Source organism: Arvicanthis niloticus, chromosome 10, assembly GCF_011762505.2.
Source record: "Arvicanthis niloticus isolate mArvNil1 chromosome 10, mArvNil1.pat.X, whole genome shotgun sequence".
Classification (NCBI taxonomy): domain Eukaryota; kingdom Metazoa; phylum Chordata; class Mammalia; order Rodentia; family Muridae; genus Arvicanthis; species Arvicanthis niloticus.
In genome coordinates, this window is record NC_047667.1 from 49581452 (window position 1) to 49599366 (window position 17915).

General features: G+C 41.5%; 1 protein-coding gene across 2 annotated transcripts in view; it reads right to left on the reverse strand.

Annotated features, from left to right (window-relative positions):
• Positions 1–4520: 4520 nt before the first annotated feature.
• The window catches only part of Fmo1 (flavin containing dimethylaniline monoxygenase 1), a 32461-nt gene continuing 19066 nt past the window's right edge, over positions 4521–17915 (reverse strand). For both annotated transcript variants that reach the window (XM_034513117.2, XM_076941488.1), the window contains exons 4-9: positions 17352–17514; positions 14558–14700; positions 11503–11702; positions 9038–9393; positions 7546–7618; positions 4521–5319 (exon numbers count right to left, since the gene is read on the reverse strand). In XM_034513117.2, coding sequence (XP_034369008.1) covers positions 4977–5319; positions 7546–7618; positions 9038–9393; positions 11503–11702; positions 14558–14700; positions 17352–17514 — 1278 coding nt within the window. In that variant the 3' untranslated portion in view covers positions 4521–4976. The remainder of the gene's footprint in view (positions 5320–7545; positions 7619–9037; positions 9394–11502; positions 11703–14557; positions 14701–17351; positions 17515–17915) is intronic.

Below are 17915 nucleotides of genomic sequence, written 5' to 3' on the forward strand. Positions count from 1 at the left end.
CTAGATGTGTTAGGTGGGTGTTCTGCCATGAAGTTACATAACTATCCATTTAAAGCATTATTTAGAGACATAGTATCACTGTATTACTCACTCTGGCTTCTGGCTTCAGCTTCCTAAATGGTTGGGATTACAGCATGTATCTCTCCACTTAGCACACGTTGTGTTCCGTGTGTATTCTCATGTGTAAGTTTATTTGAAAGCCAGAGGACAGCCTTGGGTGTCATTCGTCACTCATGGTCTCTATCCAAGTTCTCCAGTTTTCTGGTGTAAGCCACGCCACATCCCTGCTCCTCCAAGACAGAGTCTTTCAAGAGCCTGGAACTTAGCAGGTAGCCTAGGCTAGCTGGCACATGCAAAGCACTGATAAACCGTCCTTGCCATGAAAGGGTTAAAAATTTTTAAACCTTCCACAGATGGAGTCAAGAGTGCAGATCAGCTTGTTCTGCGTTCTGGGTTCTAGGAAACTAGCTATCCACAAGACAAAATAGATGATAAATTAAATAGAGTTCAGAGCTGGGAGTTCAAGATAGCGTGACCAAGTGCTATGGGTACCAGGAACTAAAAACTGACCATAAGATAGATTGAATAGGGTTTGAGCTGAGAGTTCAAGTTAGCATTCTTGTGCACCCTGGATACCAGGAGAGTTTGAGTTGGGAGTTCTCAGTGTGCCCATGCATCCTGGATACCAGGAACAAAACGAACCACAAGACAAATTAAATAGTGTTTGATATTCCCCCCTCGTTTCCCTGGGTTACGGTTCTTACTATAAAAACTCTATCTTTTCCCTAAGTGGGGGTCGTACTTCACTGCTTGCCTCTGCGTAGGACAGGCTGGAAGTGCGACCTCGACGCGTTGATTGAAATATACCTTTTGCTGTTACATCAAGTTCGGTGTCTTTGCAGTTATTGGGGTGGCCGTGAATTCCCAAGAGCAGGGAGGGAGTTCCTTCCTACCTGTCAGGCCTTACATTTACCTGTAGAGGGAGCCAAACTCACAGCCTTCTTAGTGACAGACACCTTGGTACCCCACCCCGTCTCTTGAACATTCTAAGAGCTGTCAAAAAGGGAGAACATAGTTCAGACCACCACATTCTTCCAGTTTTTTCTATCCCCAGAAGTGTAATTTGGATTTTCAGGATTCACAAGGGTAGTGTCCCTCAGCTTGGGTTAGCACAGGGTGCTGGAAATCTGTAATTGAGAACATTGAAAAAAAATTGTTTTCTCTAGACATTCATCTGGAGGCAGGAACAGAGACTGAGGAAGTAGCAGCAGTAGTTAATACCAAGGAGCCAGGACTTGTAACTTATTTCCTCTCAGTGCCTGGAAGCCACAACAGTGATGGTGGCCCATGTAGATTTGTTGTTGCTGAGGGACGTTGGTCACTGTTGACCATTTTCTGAACCGGAAGTCAGGAATGTAAACACCTGGAGGAGTCAGGAAGGCAACAACAGGAATCAAGGTGGTCAGATGAGACCTGACTGGGAAGCTCAGTGGTCTGCTTAGTTTAGCTAAATTGCTGCCATTTAGAAACAGGAACCCAGTATGCTGAGGCTTTAGTCTCAGACTGCCCCTTTCCTCCTCCGTCTTTCCATCTCTTTTTCCCTCTCCCTTCTCCTCTCCTAGGTCTTTCAGTGTAGCCCAGGCTAGCCTGAAGTGGTTGGAATCCTCTTTCCTTGTGTGGGTGCCTGCATCAACACTTTGAGTTAGGCTTCTCTTTTTTAGTAGAAGTTGCAAGTACAGATTTTAATATGGAATGTTTTCGGAGCAACAGATTAATTCTTTCAAAAATATTTAGAAAAGTTAAACAGTTTTCATCAATGAATACAAATGTATTCCTCACTCATATTCTCAATACTAAACTAATTAAATCCCCTCCCCAGTACAGGTTCTTGCTAAGAGGTCCAGGTTGACCTTGAATTTACTCTGCATTTTTTTTGCTCAACCTTCAGAGTGCTAGTATTACCGACATGAGCCACAAAGCTCAACTTTATAAACCTTTGGTTGCATTTTCTCCCCTGGATTCTCTGTCTCTCCCTTATACACAAACAGAACTATTTGCTAAAACACTTAAAAACAATCCGCCAACCTCAGGATGGCTCCAGGCAATTTCAGCGTGTATCTTAGTAACAAGCAACCCTACCACATCACTGTTACTGCCTTGAGAAGCCCACATACATTCAGCAGTATGTTGTATACTTCAGAATTTCTCAAAGATGTCCTAACGGTATGTTAGAACTGGCGTTTATAGAGAATGTGTGTGCATCTATTCCATTGCTGAGTTCAGTATCACAAGCTGTTGGGCGCAGTGGGAATACGTACACTAAGGAATGCTGCAGATGGTATAGTTGGCTTCCTTTGCTGGGCCAGTTGTTCTTTACCAGAATATAGCTGCTTGAAAAGTAGCTTGAATGAAACATGACTGATAAGATCTGCACATATTGAATGCAGGCAGTTGGCTGGATCTGAACATCTGAACACCCCCATGAAGCCAATACAACAATAACATCTGTCGCCTCCAACAGTTTCCCCACCCACTCTTTGTTTATCCAGTCTCTTTGTGCAGAGGAGGGCACAAAGTGAGACTCACTATCTTAATTTTTTTCAGTGAACAGTATAGGATCAGTAACTGTAGGTACTATTTACAGCAGATTTATCCAGTTTTTTTTCTCTTACATAATTGAAACTTTATACTCATTGTATAACAACTGTTTTCACCTTCTAGAAACTACCAATATGCTCTCTGCTTTTATAAATTAGAAAATTATAGCTGCTTCATGGAAGTAGAATCATACAGCCTTCTATGACGGGTTTATTTCAGTTAGCATAATGTCCGACAGGCTCTTCCACCTTTGTCAGATATGGCAGAATTTATTTATTTATTCATTTATTGATTGATTTTTGTAGATAGGGTCTTACTGTGTAGCTATAGCTGGCCTGAAGCTCGCTATATAGACCATGCTGTTTGCAAATAGTAAGTGACTTGGTCAACATCACATAACTAGTAGTAGGTGGTAGAGTCCATGATCATAAGGTTTGGGTTTGCTTCTCTAAGTATCCCTCCAAAGTTAGGCATGTGGAAAGACCAAGAACATTGGTGCAAGAAACAGACATCTCAATTTAAGACTAATCCAACAGGGGTTGCTCAGAGGATATATTATAATCAAGTTCAGAAACTATAAAATTACCCTAAGAGACTGAATACCTCACAGCAATGTTAGGTCATTGTGATCTGAGGAGTCTGTCTGGCCCTGTCTCACACTGGCCACTAATCATCACCTCTTTGCTTCTCAATAGATTATTGGATGCTAACATGTCAGCTTCACCACAGGGCATCTCAAAAGCAATCGAGGCTGTTCTCAGTGGGGACAGTTTCCTACCATGAGTATTGGCTACCGAGTGAAATAGGTCAGGAGGAATATTAGGAGCAATCCTGGGAGCTAACAGGGTAGATTCAAATGAAATGATGTTTATTTAATTTATCCCCAGGACGCACTCTTGCCTGATTCCAGAGTTCCTTAGTTGTCTCATCTTTCAATCTCTGAACCTTTCTTGTGAGGCAAGGCTCCATATCAAAGCCTGTTAATGAGGTGCTGACGCCCAAGCATGCCTTGACAAAGCCACACACTTAAATCCTATGTGATTGCCAGAGGAACTGGCTCTAGTTTGGTCAAATATTGCTTCTGAGATGATTTACTTTGGTTTCTTGTTGTGGAAAATATTTCATCTTAATCTAGGGCTTCTACCCTGACTTTGGCCATTCAGTTCCCAAAGAAAAGACACACAACCTTTATAATTAGCCTTAATCAGCACTGGAGCTGGGAAGACATCTATCCTTTATGCTAGTTTGTCTAATTCCCTGCCAATAATTCCACTATATAGTTTGCCATGTTTTATCTGGGCTGCTCTTAACTCCAATTAGCCAAACCACATGGCCATCATTTTAAGATTCTGACCCCATGGCATCTTGTCCTCTCTCCTCCTTCCTTCTTCTCGTGATCTTCTCTGACCTCAAGCCCGGGAACCCCAAACCATGTCTACATCTCTTATGCCCAACTATTAGCTGTTGGCGTCTTTATTTAACCAATAGTTTAAAATCAATGAGTAAGGTCACGTTGTAAGTACAGAGTCTCTCATTCCTGGAGCAACCCAGCTTTGGGTTATACTACATATCAGAAGATCAAACTTCAATGGTTTCTCTCTTTTCTTTTCCTTTCCTTTCCTTTCCTTTCCTTTCCTTTCCTTTCCTTTCCTTTCTTTTCTTTCCTTTTCTTTTCATTAAAGGAATCTTGACTCTGTTCTTTCCCTAATGAATTCTGGTGAATTGGGTTGGCTCTTAAGAAGAGGCAGCCCTCATTAGCTCCTAAAGCAACATGGTAAAGGACAGTCAGAGCAGGAGCCTAACTACACTCCCTCGAGAACTCTTTGGGACTCATCCATCTTACTGACTTTATCCATAGCTGTCCACATCATTTTTTTCTTTTCACCCAGCCCACAAAAAAACGAGTACAAAAGACCACTTGGTACATGTAGTCTCTTCCATTTTATTTATAGTCAATTAATACACAGAGAACTATTTTAGTGCAGACCAATATTCCGAGAGGTCAGGGTTTTCATTAAGATCTAGGAAAATCTTGTGTGTGTGTGTGTGTGTGTGTGTGTGTGTGTGTGTGTGTGTGTGTGTGTGAAAGAATGCTCAGAGTACTCTCTGGGGCAGCAGCTTCTTCCTGAAAAGGAGCCTGGATCCTTCCAACATTTTAAGTGAACAAAATTGCTGGGCATTATCTTCTGATGTTAAACCTAATGGAGTTGCAAGTGACCCAGCAATACCAAGGTGCCAGTAAGGGGAACCAGGAAGGGGAAGGTAAGCCAGGAAGGGGAAGGGGTTGGGTTTCATTCTTTGGACATGGTTTATGATTATGAAGGCAAAGTTGTTACATTAGAGGAGTTGGAACATTATACTCCAGTTAGATTTTTCACTTACAGGAAGATCAAGAAAACAGCCAGGAGCAAAGCCAGAAAACTGAAGAGTTTAAGCAAAGCTTCAAAGGAAGATGAGGATTCTTGTACGGTTCGAGTTTTGGTGGCTTTCACTGCTCGGTCCCACTGGGTCAAGATGGCTTTTCTGGCTCCTTCCCATTTTCCTGGACCAGTCAGGCGGAAATGGTAAGGTGTGCACGGACCGAAGAAGATGCTCAGAGCCAGGCGTGGGTCAGTCAGGAACATGGCTAGCAGATCTGGTTTTGCGTTGAAAGAGGTCAGGAGGTCATCTATGTATGTTATATAATCTGTTTGCAAAGCCTTGCAGTAGCACAAGCCAAACCTTTCGAATAGGAAGAATGGGAAGAGAAGGAACAACAGTTACAATGATAATAATCCTGGAAAACCTTAATGCAGTCTTCGTCCAAAGCAAACCCTGATTGACACCAGATTGGGAATGGCTTGCTGTGTTTTCCATTATGTCCACAGGCATCTACAATGCTTTCTTTCTATTTATTTATTTATTTATTTATTTATTTTTTGTTGCTTCTTTGGGACAGGGTCTCAAACGATAGCCCAGGCTGGCCTCTCACTGCAGTCTTCCTGACCAGCCTCCCTCCTTTTGAGATTACGGTCCTGAGTCACCATAGGTGGCTTCATTCTTTTCTTAAATCTCAATGGTTTCTTCATTTTTATAATGTGATGAGCCACAAAAATCCACAGTACTGCTACTATTAATTCTTCAATCACTGCGTGACTTTTGTGATAAGGAGATTCTACTTTATCCATTAGTTCTAATTATTTATCCATTACATAAGAGCCTGATGAGACAAGACTATATTCTAGTTTGAGGATGAAGGAAAAAAAATCTATCAGGGCTAGAGAGATGGCTCAGCAGCTAAGAGTTCTTACTGCTCTTGTAGGGGATCCAAGTTTGGTTCCCAGCACCCATGTGGAAACTCATAACCACCTCAAACTTTCCAGGGAGTCTGATGCTATGTTGTTGCCTCTGAAGGCTTCTGCATGCAGGAGGTGCAAACACACATACACACACACACAAACACACACACACACACACACACACACACACACACACACACACCCTAACCCCCTTTTAAGAGAAGAAACATCTATAATGCTTTTATTATTTTGGACCTTAACTCTTAGACAAAGCTAGAACAATGTTTGGAATTTGAGACTTTATGAAGAAGACAAGGAAGTTATTAAAATGGAATAACAAAAAAAAAAAAAAAAAAAAAAAAAAAAAAGGAGCCCCATTCTTTATCCCAGACTGGCCAGAGTTTCACTATGTATCCTAGATTGACCTCAGACTTGCAGCAATCCTCCTGCAGCAGTCTCTCAATCACTAGGATTACAGGTATGAGCCAATAAATTTGGCTAATTTGTTAGTGTGTCTATATACAGTATGTATGTTCATGTATATGTGGTTGCATTTGTATAGAAAGGTGCATATCTACAGGTGTGCACATGTGTGCAGAGGTAAGAGGACACCCTGAGGTATTGTTTCTTCTCTTCCCTCCTCTTTTTAAAAACAGAGTCTTTCATTGTTCTGGTAATTGCCAAGTAGGTTAGGCTGGCCAGCCAGTGAGCCCTAGGAGTCTGTTTTCTCAGTCCTGGGATTACAAGCATTTGCCAGCTTTCTGGACTGAACTCAGATCATGCTGGAAAGTCAGGCATTTTACAAACCGAGTCAACCCCCAGCTCATATTTTGAAATGCTTTCCTCTTTTAAAAAAAATTCCCCCCCTAGAATCCTTTAGACTTTTAAGTGAAGATTGCTCGTCAGGCAGTGAAACAGATAAAGTCAGAGGTATCTTTGTTGCTAGGGAGCCATAGTGGATGATGGCCAGGTGTCTCTTCTTTGTTGCCCATGACCCTTCCCTTCCCTTTGGCACTTGAGTGGGCACGAAAAGCAGAGCACAGTGACCTGGAGAAGGCCCACTGGTAATGTGAACAGCTTTCAGGGCCATTACAGGGCTTCTGTGTCTACTGCAGGACGTCTCCGTGGTAACACAGAAGCAGCCATTGACACATGAGTATGGTTGCATAGCAACAAAACCACACACAGCCACCTTGGTTTAAATTTTATCTAATTAGCAAAAAAAATTTGTTAAATCTGTATCTTCAACAACTAATTGAAAATGAAAATAAAAAACTAGGTCAGTGGGTCTCTCCCATGGGTCAAGATTGACTGATTCTTCCTTTAGAGTAACAACTCGGGTGAAATAATGAAGTCAGTAGAGACCTGTTGCGTAAACGGACACTCCCAGGAAACATACAGTCTGCCTGCTGATTGTGGATAAGGTGTGGGATAATGAACCTGGTCTGTGAAGGCTCCTTACACTAGGACTAGAACCTAAACTCTAGACCGTTCTAGGAACTTAAAAATGCCTCAATTTAACTGTCTACCTCGTCTATCTTTATACAGGCTCTCTTAGGTTTTCCTTCTGTCTCAGACACGTCTCTTTACATTGTAGAGCTAGCTCATCTCCACTTCACCGTTTCATCCATTTCATGATCACTCATAAGGATGCCATTAATTCGCTCACCCGCTATGCTTGTTTTTCTTTCGTTCATTGACTTCTTTCATCATGACACTTGGTGGTGGTAACGTAATTGCACCTAGAAAACAATCATATTATGATCGTGCAATCTAACTTCAGCTCTGGGCTTAGGCTGATGGGTATGGCTGCTGCCTCACTGCTTGTCTTTCATTTTTCTGGTACCCAGCTACTTACCTGTTGTGGGGAGCCAACAGAAGGCAGCTATCATCCTTGCAGCCATCTTGAGCCATATACCCTGACCAGAGACTTGATTACATTAGCCTACAACAGCTGAGCACACTCTGATACCATCTTGCTTTAGACATCCAGGATTTTCCCTTGGATGTGTGAGACTTAAAGGTGTGACTTAAGGGTGTGACTTAGAGATCAGATTTAGAGACAAGGCCTAAGGGCATAATTAAAGGTGTGACTTAGAGGCATGGCTTAGAAGTGAGACATATAAAAGGCGAGAGGCAGACAGAAGAACGTATCAGAGAATCAGAGAACAGATTATTAGGCACTTGGGAGTACAACTTGGAACTAGGAATTAGGTTAGAGAGTACAACTTGGAGGAAGAACTGGACAATATAACTTGCAGTACAACTTGGAACTAGGAATTAGGTTAGAGAGTACAACTTGAAGTACAACTTGCAGTACAACTTGGAGTAGGAATTAGGCATTGAGGAAGAAGACATTTGGACTAGAGAACTCAGAAGAAATTATTATTAGGTAGTAGGCACTTGAGTCTTGGCACTTGGAAGAAGAGCTTGGAATTAGACATTAGGCACTTAGGACTTGGAAGAAGGAACTTGGAACTTGGAGGCACTAGGGACTAGGAACTAGGGACTAGGAACTCAAGACTTGAGACTTGGAGAGAAGAAGAGAGACTGAAGAATAAACGGGATTGAATCATACTCTGTCTGGTCTCCATTCTTCGTGTCTGTCCTCACTCTCTCTCTTGCCGAACCCCGACCCGCAGACCAGAGCAGCTTGGGGCAGATGCAGGCTCTAACAATTTAGCCCCCAAGGCTTCGGCAGTGCGGTTCCAACACTGACAGAGTGGCCCGTGACATTTTGTCCCCCAAACATAGGGCAGCTCGGGCCGCAACAACCTGTCCTGCTGCAAAAGTGTCAGCCGCCTAAGCTGACTGGTGGTGTGTGTTCCCGGCATTAACGTTAATGCTGCTGACTGACAAGATGGATATTTGCTCATCTCACTAGCTACTTAATGTGACAGAACCTCAGAGCTAGCTTGATTGACTGATGTCATTTAATTGACTGAACCTTTAATTTTTATTAAACCAGTCGATTCAGTCAAAATAATAGGGAGGCATATGTCTTTAAATCCCCTGATTTATCAGCTGTGCTACGATGACATGTCACTGTACCAGAATAATTTGTATTGAATGGATTCCAGTTTTTAATGTCCATTGTTAAGATTCGCAGGGCAAACAACCACTTAGTAACTGTGCTCAGATACTTCTCACAGTTCAGTTACCTTTTAAGACCTGAACAACCCATCGAGCTTGTGTCTCGCCTGTGGGTATCATGGAGCCCAGGGGTTTGATGAGGCCAATCACAGCCAGAGTTGGTTTTGGCAGATGCGCCGGGAAGATGTACTTGTAGAGTGATGCCTGGCCATCCTCAACTTTCACTATCGATTCGTCAAGGAAGGGGAATGCAAAGGTGTATCCAGTGGCAAAGACGATGACGTCAATAGGCTCCTCCTTTGGCGTGTTGTTAAATACGACAGAGTTTTCCTTCACCTCCTTGATGCTGGGCTTGATCAACACTTTCCCAGTGATGATTCGGCCTGGGAGTTCATCATTTAGCACAGGTTCTCTCAGCTGAGTCCTAAACCAATCAGGAGCAGAGAGAGATGGGCAAGTCAACATTGGAGCCCGTACTCCCTTGCATTCTTCCCTTCGCTGGACTAGAGCTGCCAGTCTTTGAAAGGAACGAGTGATATCTAAAGGTTATAAAATGCGCTTATCAAAAAGCTCCTGTACAGAGTTACTCAGCAATTTGAGTAGAAAAAAAAATTATTTTGAATATACCTGGATGGGCTACGTTCATTTCACATTGATATTGTTCTAAGGTAAAAATATCATGAGTATTGATTTCAGCTGGGTTATGTCAGTATTTGGTTGATAATTGATCACTGTTAGCAAAATTCAGATGAACGGAGAAGGAAAATATTAGTGAGAAGTGTCTTAGAAGGTTTTGTCTTAAGGCCTAGTGACATCTACATGAATGTGCTAGTTAAAATAGTTTGACCATCTCAAAACAAAACAAAACAAAACAACAACAACAACAACAACAACAACAACAACAACAACGACGACGACGACAAAGCTGAGGAGGCAGTGAGGGCCAGCGGCAGCTTCTCTTTCTCCTGATTTCAGCGTTCAGCTACTGCTATCATTCTAGGGATAGCAGATAGCTAAAGGACTATAAGGGAAACTTGGAAGCCCACATCCAGCAAGAATGTTTGACCCTTTATTTAGTTTCCCTTCCTAGAGAATTATTATGTAAGGAAATCGTCATTGTGTTCCAAAAGAACAGACAGCATCATCTTTTTATAGTGGACCTTTTTCCCAGCAGAGAGAAATACTTTACTGAGTGGCTTTGGTATGAGTTGAACATCTGTATGGATTGTGGTGAATTCACAGAAAGAGATAGTCTGGTAGAATGGAAACAGCATGGGAGAAGGAGGTAGTAAGCTTGGTTTTCTTTATATTGTGTACATAACAGAGCCTGGGCAAGTCAAATGGTTCTTAGGGGCTTTCTTCTGCTCATCTGAAAAATACATTTATTGACATTTTGGTTGGATGAAAGGGCATATGAAAAAGTTGTATGTGGGAGCTTTGGAAATGGAAAAAGCGCCTGTACAGCTCCTCTGTACATGTACATGTGAGAAAGTATGTCTGTGGCAGTTTTAGAGACGGGAAAGGATCGACCACATTAACCATTGTTGACATTGTCGACCACCGTTGTGGTCTTGGGCCACCCATCCGTATTGGTCTAGAACAAAATCTGGAGGCCAGAGAGGGTGTGCAGTGTACCTGGCAATGAATTTTTGTTGTGGTGGTGGCTATTCATGGTTGTCACCTTGACTACATCTAGAATTAACTAAAAACCCAAGTCGCTGGGGACCCTTGTGAAGGAATTTTTAGTTAATTGAATTACTTGAAGTCAGAAGACCCATCTTAAATCCAGGCCACATCTTCTTGTGACAGCCTATATAAAGACAGGAGTTAAAAAGCTCTTTCTTTTTGCTTACTTGCCCTTGTTCTGTCTGGCATGCTCAATCCTTCTCTGGCATTAAAGCCTACTTCTTTGGGATTCTCACATACGCTGAAGACTGGCTGAGACATCCAGCTGTGTGGACTGAACAACTTCCAGACAACTTCTGGATTCTTGGCCTTTCTACTGATAGACAGTATGGTTGGACTATCTGGACCAGATCCTTAAAGCTGCTCTAACAAATCTCCATATATTTGTGTGTATGCACACACATGTGGCTATACATATATTATACATATAGTCATATATGTACAAATTAAAAATATCAGCTTTGGTCCTCTAGAGAATTCTAATACAATTGTCTAAACTTAATGAATGGCAAACTGACATCTGTTTCTTGCTAATGGGATAAGCTGTAGGTTTTAACTAAAGGTTAGACTGAAATCAAGAGCTAGGGAAAACGATTAGTCCAAGTAACTTTGTGTCTTAGTTTTTCCATACTGATAGAATATAGTAATACTTACCTTAAAGAGTTGTTGGCAAAGTGAAATACAGAAACCCGTCAACTGAGCACTTGCTAGTTAGCTCCTATTACTGAGTAAGCTTGTTTATGAGGTCTTTTTAATGTTCATCACAGCTATTGTCTTGTTTCCAGGTGCTATCTGAAAGGCTAAGAATCCTTCTTCCAATACCCTTCATCAAATTGATTAGGTTTACCTGTCTTCTGGAGCCACACCATAATTCACATGGTTGAACCAGCTGTTCATCTTCTTTGATAACAACCAACTCGCAATTGGAGTTGGGAGAAGATTTCTGAGCATGTTCTGAAATCGTGTCATGAATATCATGTCCCATGGGTACCCTGAATCAAAGACTCGGCTGATCACCCATGCCCCTCCGGTGGTGCTGAGGAACACCTAGAATCAACCAAAGAGTTTCAAGAAGTGAAGACCGATGACGTCTACTATTATGAAAATACACACCTGACATTATAGCCTTGATTCTTCTAATAGTTTTCAGTATACAAAGTATTAAAACACTACAGGCTTTATTATTAAATAATACCTATTGTATACTGGGCTTGAGAGACTAGAGCAACTTACATGGAGCTTTAAGTCTCATACAAGATGGCAACAGACAGTTGGCTGTAATTTTACATACTCATCAAAGGTGTAGGCGACAAGAGCAGGGCACGATGGAAATTGGGAGTTGTTGACAAAGATGATATCAATACAGGTACTACTTTGACTAGCAGTATGATTCATTAAAGTATTGATTTCAGCATTTCCTTCCTTCCTTCCTTCCTTCCTTCCTTCCTTCCTTCCTTCCTCCCTCCCTCCCTCCCTCCCTCCCTCCCTTCCTTCCTTCCCTCCTTCCTTCCTTCCATCCTTTCTTCCTACTTCCTCTCAGTCACATTGGATGTTTGACCATTTTCATTTAGCAGCCAGCTGATTAAGCTAAGATACTAGTGTTTTGGTACCCACATAGCAAGTACTTTTCTGGATAATTGTTCAGAAAGTAAAACATTTGGCTACCAAATCTGCTATTTTGCTGATACAAACAGACTGAACAGATTTCTTTTTCTCCTATGAGATTGGGGCAGGAAAGCTACAGCCAATGTTGTTATTTTTGCATAACTTCTAACCTCATAGACCAGAGGACAAAGCACAGGAAAGGTGGTAAGAGGCTCTGATGTATGAGATATTGGGTGCCTTTGTGTCATGATGTAGAATAGTAGGCACTAATTCTGCTTTAAACCAAGAGGAACATTTCTTTTTTTAATTCAGAAATGACAACATAAATGTCAAAGCGTGCTTTTTAATTGCAGAAATTTCCAGATAATTAGAGAAAGAAACAATGTTACCACATGCAGAGACTAACCCTTCTAAGTTTTATTTCAGGACTTTCTTTCTTTTATTCAGAACAGTGTCATCAAATTGCTAAGTTCTCTTCAAATCAATTAACTAATGTTTTAGTGAATGGACCATTAATCAATTCATTATTCTAAAGTAATAGAAGGGGATCTCAAAGTTACACACCCCCAATTCTTTTTCTTCATACTTTTTTCATAATCATTTATCTGGCATCTAATTTCCTTACAGTTTCATGTTCCATGAGAGTGGATCTTGATTTTGTTGGTTTGGGCCTGGCACAGCGTTTGGCATGTTCTGAGTAGGGAAAGGTCATTTTGTACCAAGTGTACATGTATTTTACAACATAAGGAAAGGTCATTGTGGAAGGAAGTGGGGTGGATCAGCAAACAGGAATTAAAGACACGGAAGTGGAAAAGCCAAAAGCAGCTCTTCAGTAAGAATGCAAATGGTAGATTTGACTCCGATTATGGAGTGCTCTAGAATGTAGGGCGAGTGCGTCTATAATTTCTTATTTTCTTTTAGACAATGGGAGTCACTAGCCTTTTCACACTGATGCCATGTGAAGGCAGGTGTGTGCAGGTTAGTTTTTATTGTCAACTTGACACAACCCAAGGCACCTGGTGAGAGGAAACCTCAACTAAAGAACTGTCAAAATCCAATTAGTCTGTGGCCATGTCTGTCATGTCTGATGGATGTGGGAGGTCCCAGCCCATTGTGGGCAGCATCAGCATCCCTGGATGGACAGGTGGGCCTGGGTTGTGTAAAAAAAAAGCTGGCAGAGAATGAGCCAGTGAGGCAGTAAGCAGAATTCCTCTATGAGTCCTTTCTTGACTTCCGTCACTGATGGACCTGGAAGCGTATGCCAAATAACCATTCCCTCCCCTAAATTGCTTTTGTGTGTTTATCACAGCATTAGAAAGCAAAGTAGCATTGTGGCTCTTACAAGGGTTTGTTTGTTGGTAGTTTGAGTTTGCATGGTTGGTTAAGACTAGGAGAGTGGACTGTGTGTGGGGCTGTGAGGATGAAGGGCAGAGTTTCCGAACTCTTAGACTTTGAGTCTTTGAGGCATGGGTCTGAGGACTGGCTCTGACACCAGGTAGTGACGCGACTTGGCTCCTACTGCTCTCATTTCTGGTTTACTGTTTGTTGTGAGGGGTGTGAGCAGCATGTTTTGGTGACTGAAGTAATGGATCAAGGAGCATCTAGTACAGTATTTGGCAATGAGTAATCCATATAAACATTAACTGTTTCTACAGTTTTCTTAGGATACGAGAAAGTAGGCTCAGCTTGAGGTGGTAGGGACCTGCGAGGACATTAACTAAAGAAGGATAAGGGCAGATGAGAGATGCTGGCAAGGAAGAGTGGCCAGGCTTGAGGGACCCATGGGACTGAGTGAAGAAAATATGTGACCTGCAGTTCTGGTTGAACAATAAGTGACAAAATTAAATGTTAGAGAAGCTAGTTTTGGAGAAAAGGTGACAGTAAACACTTATCTGGGCATGACTGTGCATGTCTGTAGTTGTAGCACTTAAGGGGCAAGGGCAATAGGAGTTCAAGGACATCATCACCCAGATAGCAAGCTCCAGGCGAGCCTGAACATCATGAGACCATGCCTCAAAACAATCCATAAGTCCTTTAAAAATCTGTTGTAAGGTGCATCTGGTGACATAATTCCAGCACTTGGGAGGCAGAAACAGGAGGATCCTTACAATTTCAAGGCCAACCTTACCTAGGCCAGCTAGGGTAACAGAGTGAGATGCTGTGAGACCCTGTTCCCCCAAATGTGTTTTCTGCTGGGCATGTTTAGTCTTTTAATAGTTGTCATAATTTCAAACACTGTTTAGCTGAGACATACATGTTAAAATGGAGGTTTCATTAGGTAACATCAAGAGTGGTACCTTTTTTGCTAAGTGGCTGGCCTCCACGGCAATATCTGTGCCAGAATTTCCCATTCCAACCACAAGGACTCGCTTGTCCTTAAATATGTCTGGATGTTTATACTGTCGGCTGTGAAAGTACTGCCCCTTAAAAGTTTGTATACCTATAGAGAAAACAAAACCATGTAGAGAACTTATAAAATCAATGGGTGGAGCATAAATATTTTTTCACCTGATAACGTGATGATTTAGTTATTATTTATATGATATATATATCACAAAAAACTTTACAAAATTTACAAAACTTTACAAAATGTTATCTAGCAATCATTTCCTTAATCAGTTTATCTAATAATGGGCAAAGGGGATCAATGATTTCATTAGACAAACATTTTGTTTTACTTACTAAATGATTAACTACTAAGCAGAAATACTATAAGACATACTGCACAAAAGTGTGAGGAGTTATCACACTGTCAAGGTTGATGGATGCCAATGGGAAGGCAGTGTTCTGGTTGCCATGGGAAGGCAGTGTTCTGGTTGCCAGGTGATTGTTTATGTTGTGCAGCTTTTGTAAACAGGAGCAAGAACAGAGAAGCGAATCACTGATTTTACTCAGCAAACTTTCTGGGGACCCTGTCTACATGCCAGGCATTGTACAGATGATACAGAGGAATGAAATCAATGCACTGTGGACCCTGTTCACAAAGGTTCTTTTACCATGAAGATGTTTGCTGACAGTCCACAGCTCAGGTTGAGTTTGCTGAGTCAGATTTAGCTTATAGAAAAAAGGGCTGTGGTGTGACATCAGGGTCACATCTCCTGGGCTCTCTAGATAGACAGTTGTTGCCAAATCCCATTGAGACATCAAATGCAAACAGAAAGCTTTTGAAAAATCCTCTCAAGGATGTTACACAATCAGAAGTCAGAGACCCTGACTTTTGTAGAACAAAGATAAGACAGGTTCTCAGGTTAAGTATGTGTATTGGCAGGAAGTGGTTGTCTTATAAACAGGTGGCTCTGTAGTTCACATTGACTCATTCAGACATTAGCAGGAATCCTGGTCAAAACTTAATCACAATTAAGATCATTTTGCATTTGGTGCTGATTTGTTTTAAACCAAATTCAAGTATTAACTCAACTCAGTTCAGGGATGCCATATAATTCAGAGACCTTTCAAGGAAAGGACAACTGGAAAGACTCAAAATGGACCACAGAGTTGTCTCCAGATCCATAAGTTACCTACCCTACAATATCTCACACTCAGGCTGTTTGGGTTACAAGTGGACAAAAATGAGAAACCACATGAGTGAGTCTCCTATGGATCAATACCTTCCCCTCTTACCTTACAGGAGGGCAGAGTAAGGATTTACAGTAGGTGAATATAGTTGTGTTATGAAATGCCACTATTTATGTAACTAAAGAAATAAAACTAGTTATTTGGGGGAAATGGCATACTCAATTCAACTGTGATAATTATTATTTTACAAAGAATCTTGGGAACTCCACCTTTGGAACTGCGTTCAGAACCTCTGGTAAATAATTTGAAATCCTCCGCTGAACTTAAATTTTTGTCATGGTTCACGACCACTCCAAAGCAGGGAGGAGATGGTTATAAGGTACCCATTTGAAGTCAGAATCAATCTTTAAGCTCAGAGCCTCTTAGACAATCATGGAACCAGGGCTTTCAAATTGGTAGTGCCCAATGAGAATAATATTAAGGACTGCAGGCTTTGGACAGCTCTCTTGACTTGATTGTGTGACACACACATTTGGGTAAAGTAATCTGAGTTCCTCAATTTGTTCTCAACTCTCGACTCCCAGAGATTTAGAAAGGAGAGAGAAGAGGCCAGAGACTATTAGCTGGTGAGTCATGTGGTTTAGCTTGTGCTTTTTCAGGTTGACCATCCATCTAGTTCAAACCCAACACAGTGGCCTGCATGTCTTCAGTCTGTTCTATCTTAACCTGGCATGACTACTGATTCGGCTCCCAGGGCAGATCCAGGACCATGTGCATCTCTGAGTTTTGAGTACTGCTATTATTTTGGCTTTTATGTTGACTGTGATTCCTCCTTACTCTGGGGCAAATCCAGGCCAACTGGAAGTAGATGAGTTTAGGGTAAGATGAAAGAATTCCTTTAGGCCATGTCTAAATGATCTAGAGAAAAATTTCCTGGTTCTAACTTTTGAAAGCTTACTGTAGGTGAAATAAACTTTCAAGCCACCAAATCTTTATTTCCCTGAGTTGATGTTCCACTGAAATTTGACATAGAGTAACATGAATTATGATTGCAAAATCCAGGTAAGGAAACTGAGACCTGACAATGTCTTGAGTCTTGTGTCCTAAGACTCATTTCCCAGCTGTTCCAGTGCCAGGAAGCTCTCGTTTGCCCACTCTGAGAGAGGCAAGCAAGCAAGCAAACAAGCAAGCACAAATCATGTTTCTCATTCCATTATCCCAAAACTGTTCTTTGTGTCCTTTAAACACAATTTTGGCAACGAGAAGCAGCTGCTGAGGTGAACAACTTGTGCAAGCACCCTACATTTCAGAAGACTAAGTACTGCCTGTCACTGAAGGAGGAATAGTGGACCTCAATGAAGCATAAAACTGCTTATCCATTATTCTCATCTGCATTCATAATTTGCTTGAAAGCCAAGAACTGTCTGAGTAGGAAAAGTTCTGCTTGGAAGTAAATTGTCACAACACAGTTTTAACTATTTAATGGACAGTCTACAAGAATTCTTCCTGGGACTAACCAGGTATTAGGATGGGTCCCTTGAGACAACTCAAAGTAATTTTTAGTAAATTCTGTACCTGGAAAGGAATCCAGGGGCAGATGTAGGTTAGTTAGAAAACCAGTGCAGACCATGACAGCATCAAAGATGTCTGAGCTTTGCTTCCCTTCATGGACAGTGACCACTTCCCACTGTCCAGAGACAGCAAAATCCGGGCGTTTTGTTATACTGCACACTTTGGTCTGAAAAGAATCACAGACATAATTAGCAACCATCAGATTTTTCTTAAGGGCTTGCTGGTTGATACACTAATGGACATTTAAAAGCATCTAGAACAGAGAAACTAATCATACTTAGTGAAAAGAACCCTATAATCTTAATCAGGCTACCAAATCAAACAAGATGCATCAGATAGAAGGCTTCTATGTTTGGAAAAGTAAAAACCAAAGGTTATGAGTAATTTGCTCAAATTCTCACTGGAGGTGGTAGAACCTTGGGAATAGTTTAAGATTCAAATAATCTATTTTTGTTGTTGTTATTGAGCACACATATGCAAATGAGCATTACGTTTTGATTTATTGATTGTGTCCTGGGAATCAAATCCAGGTCTTCATATGTGGCATGCTAGGTAAACACTGTACTC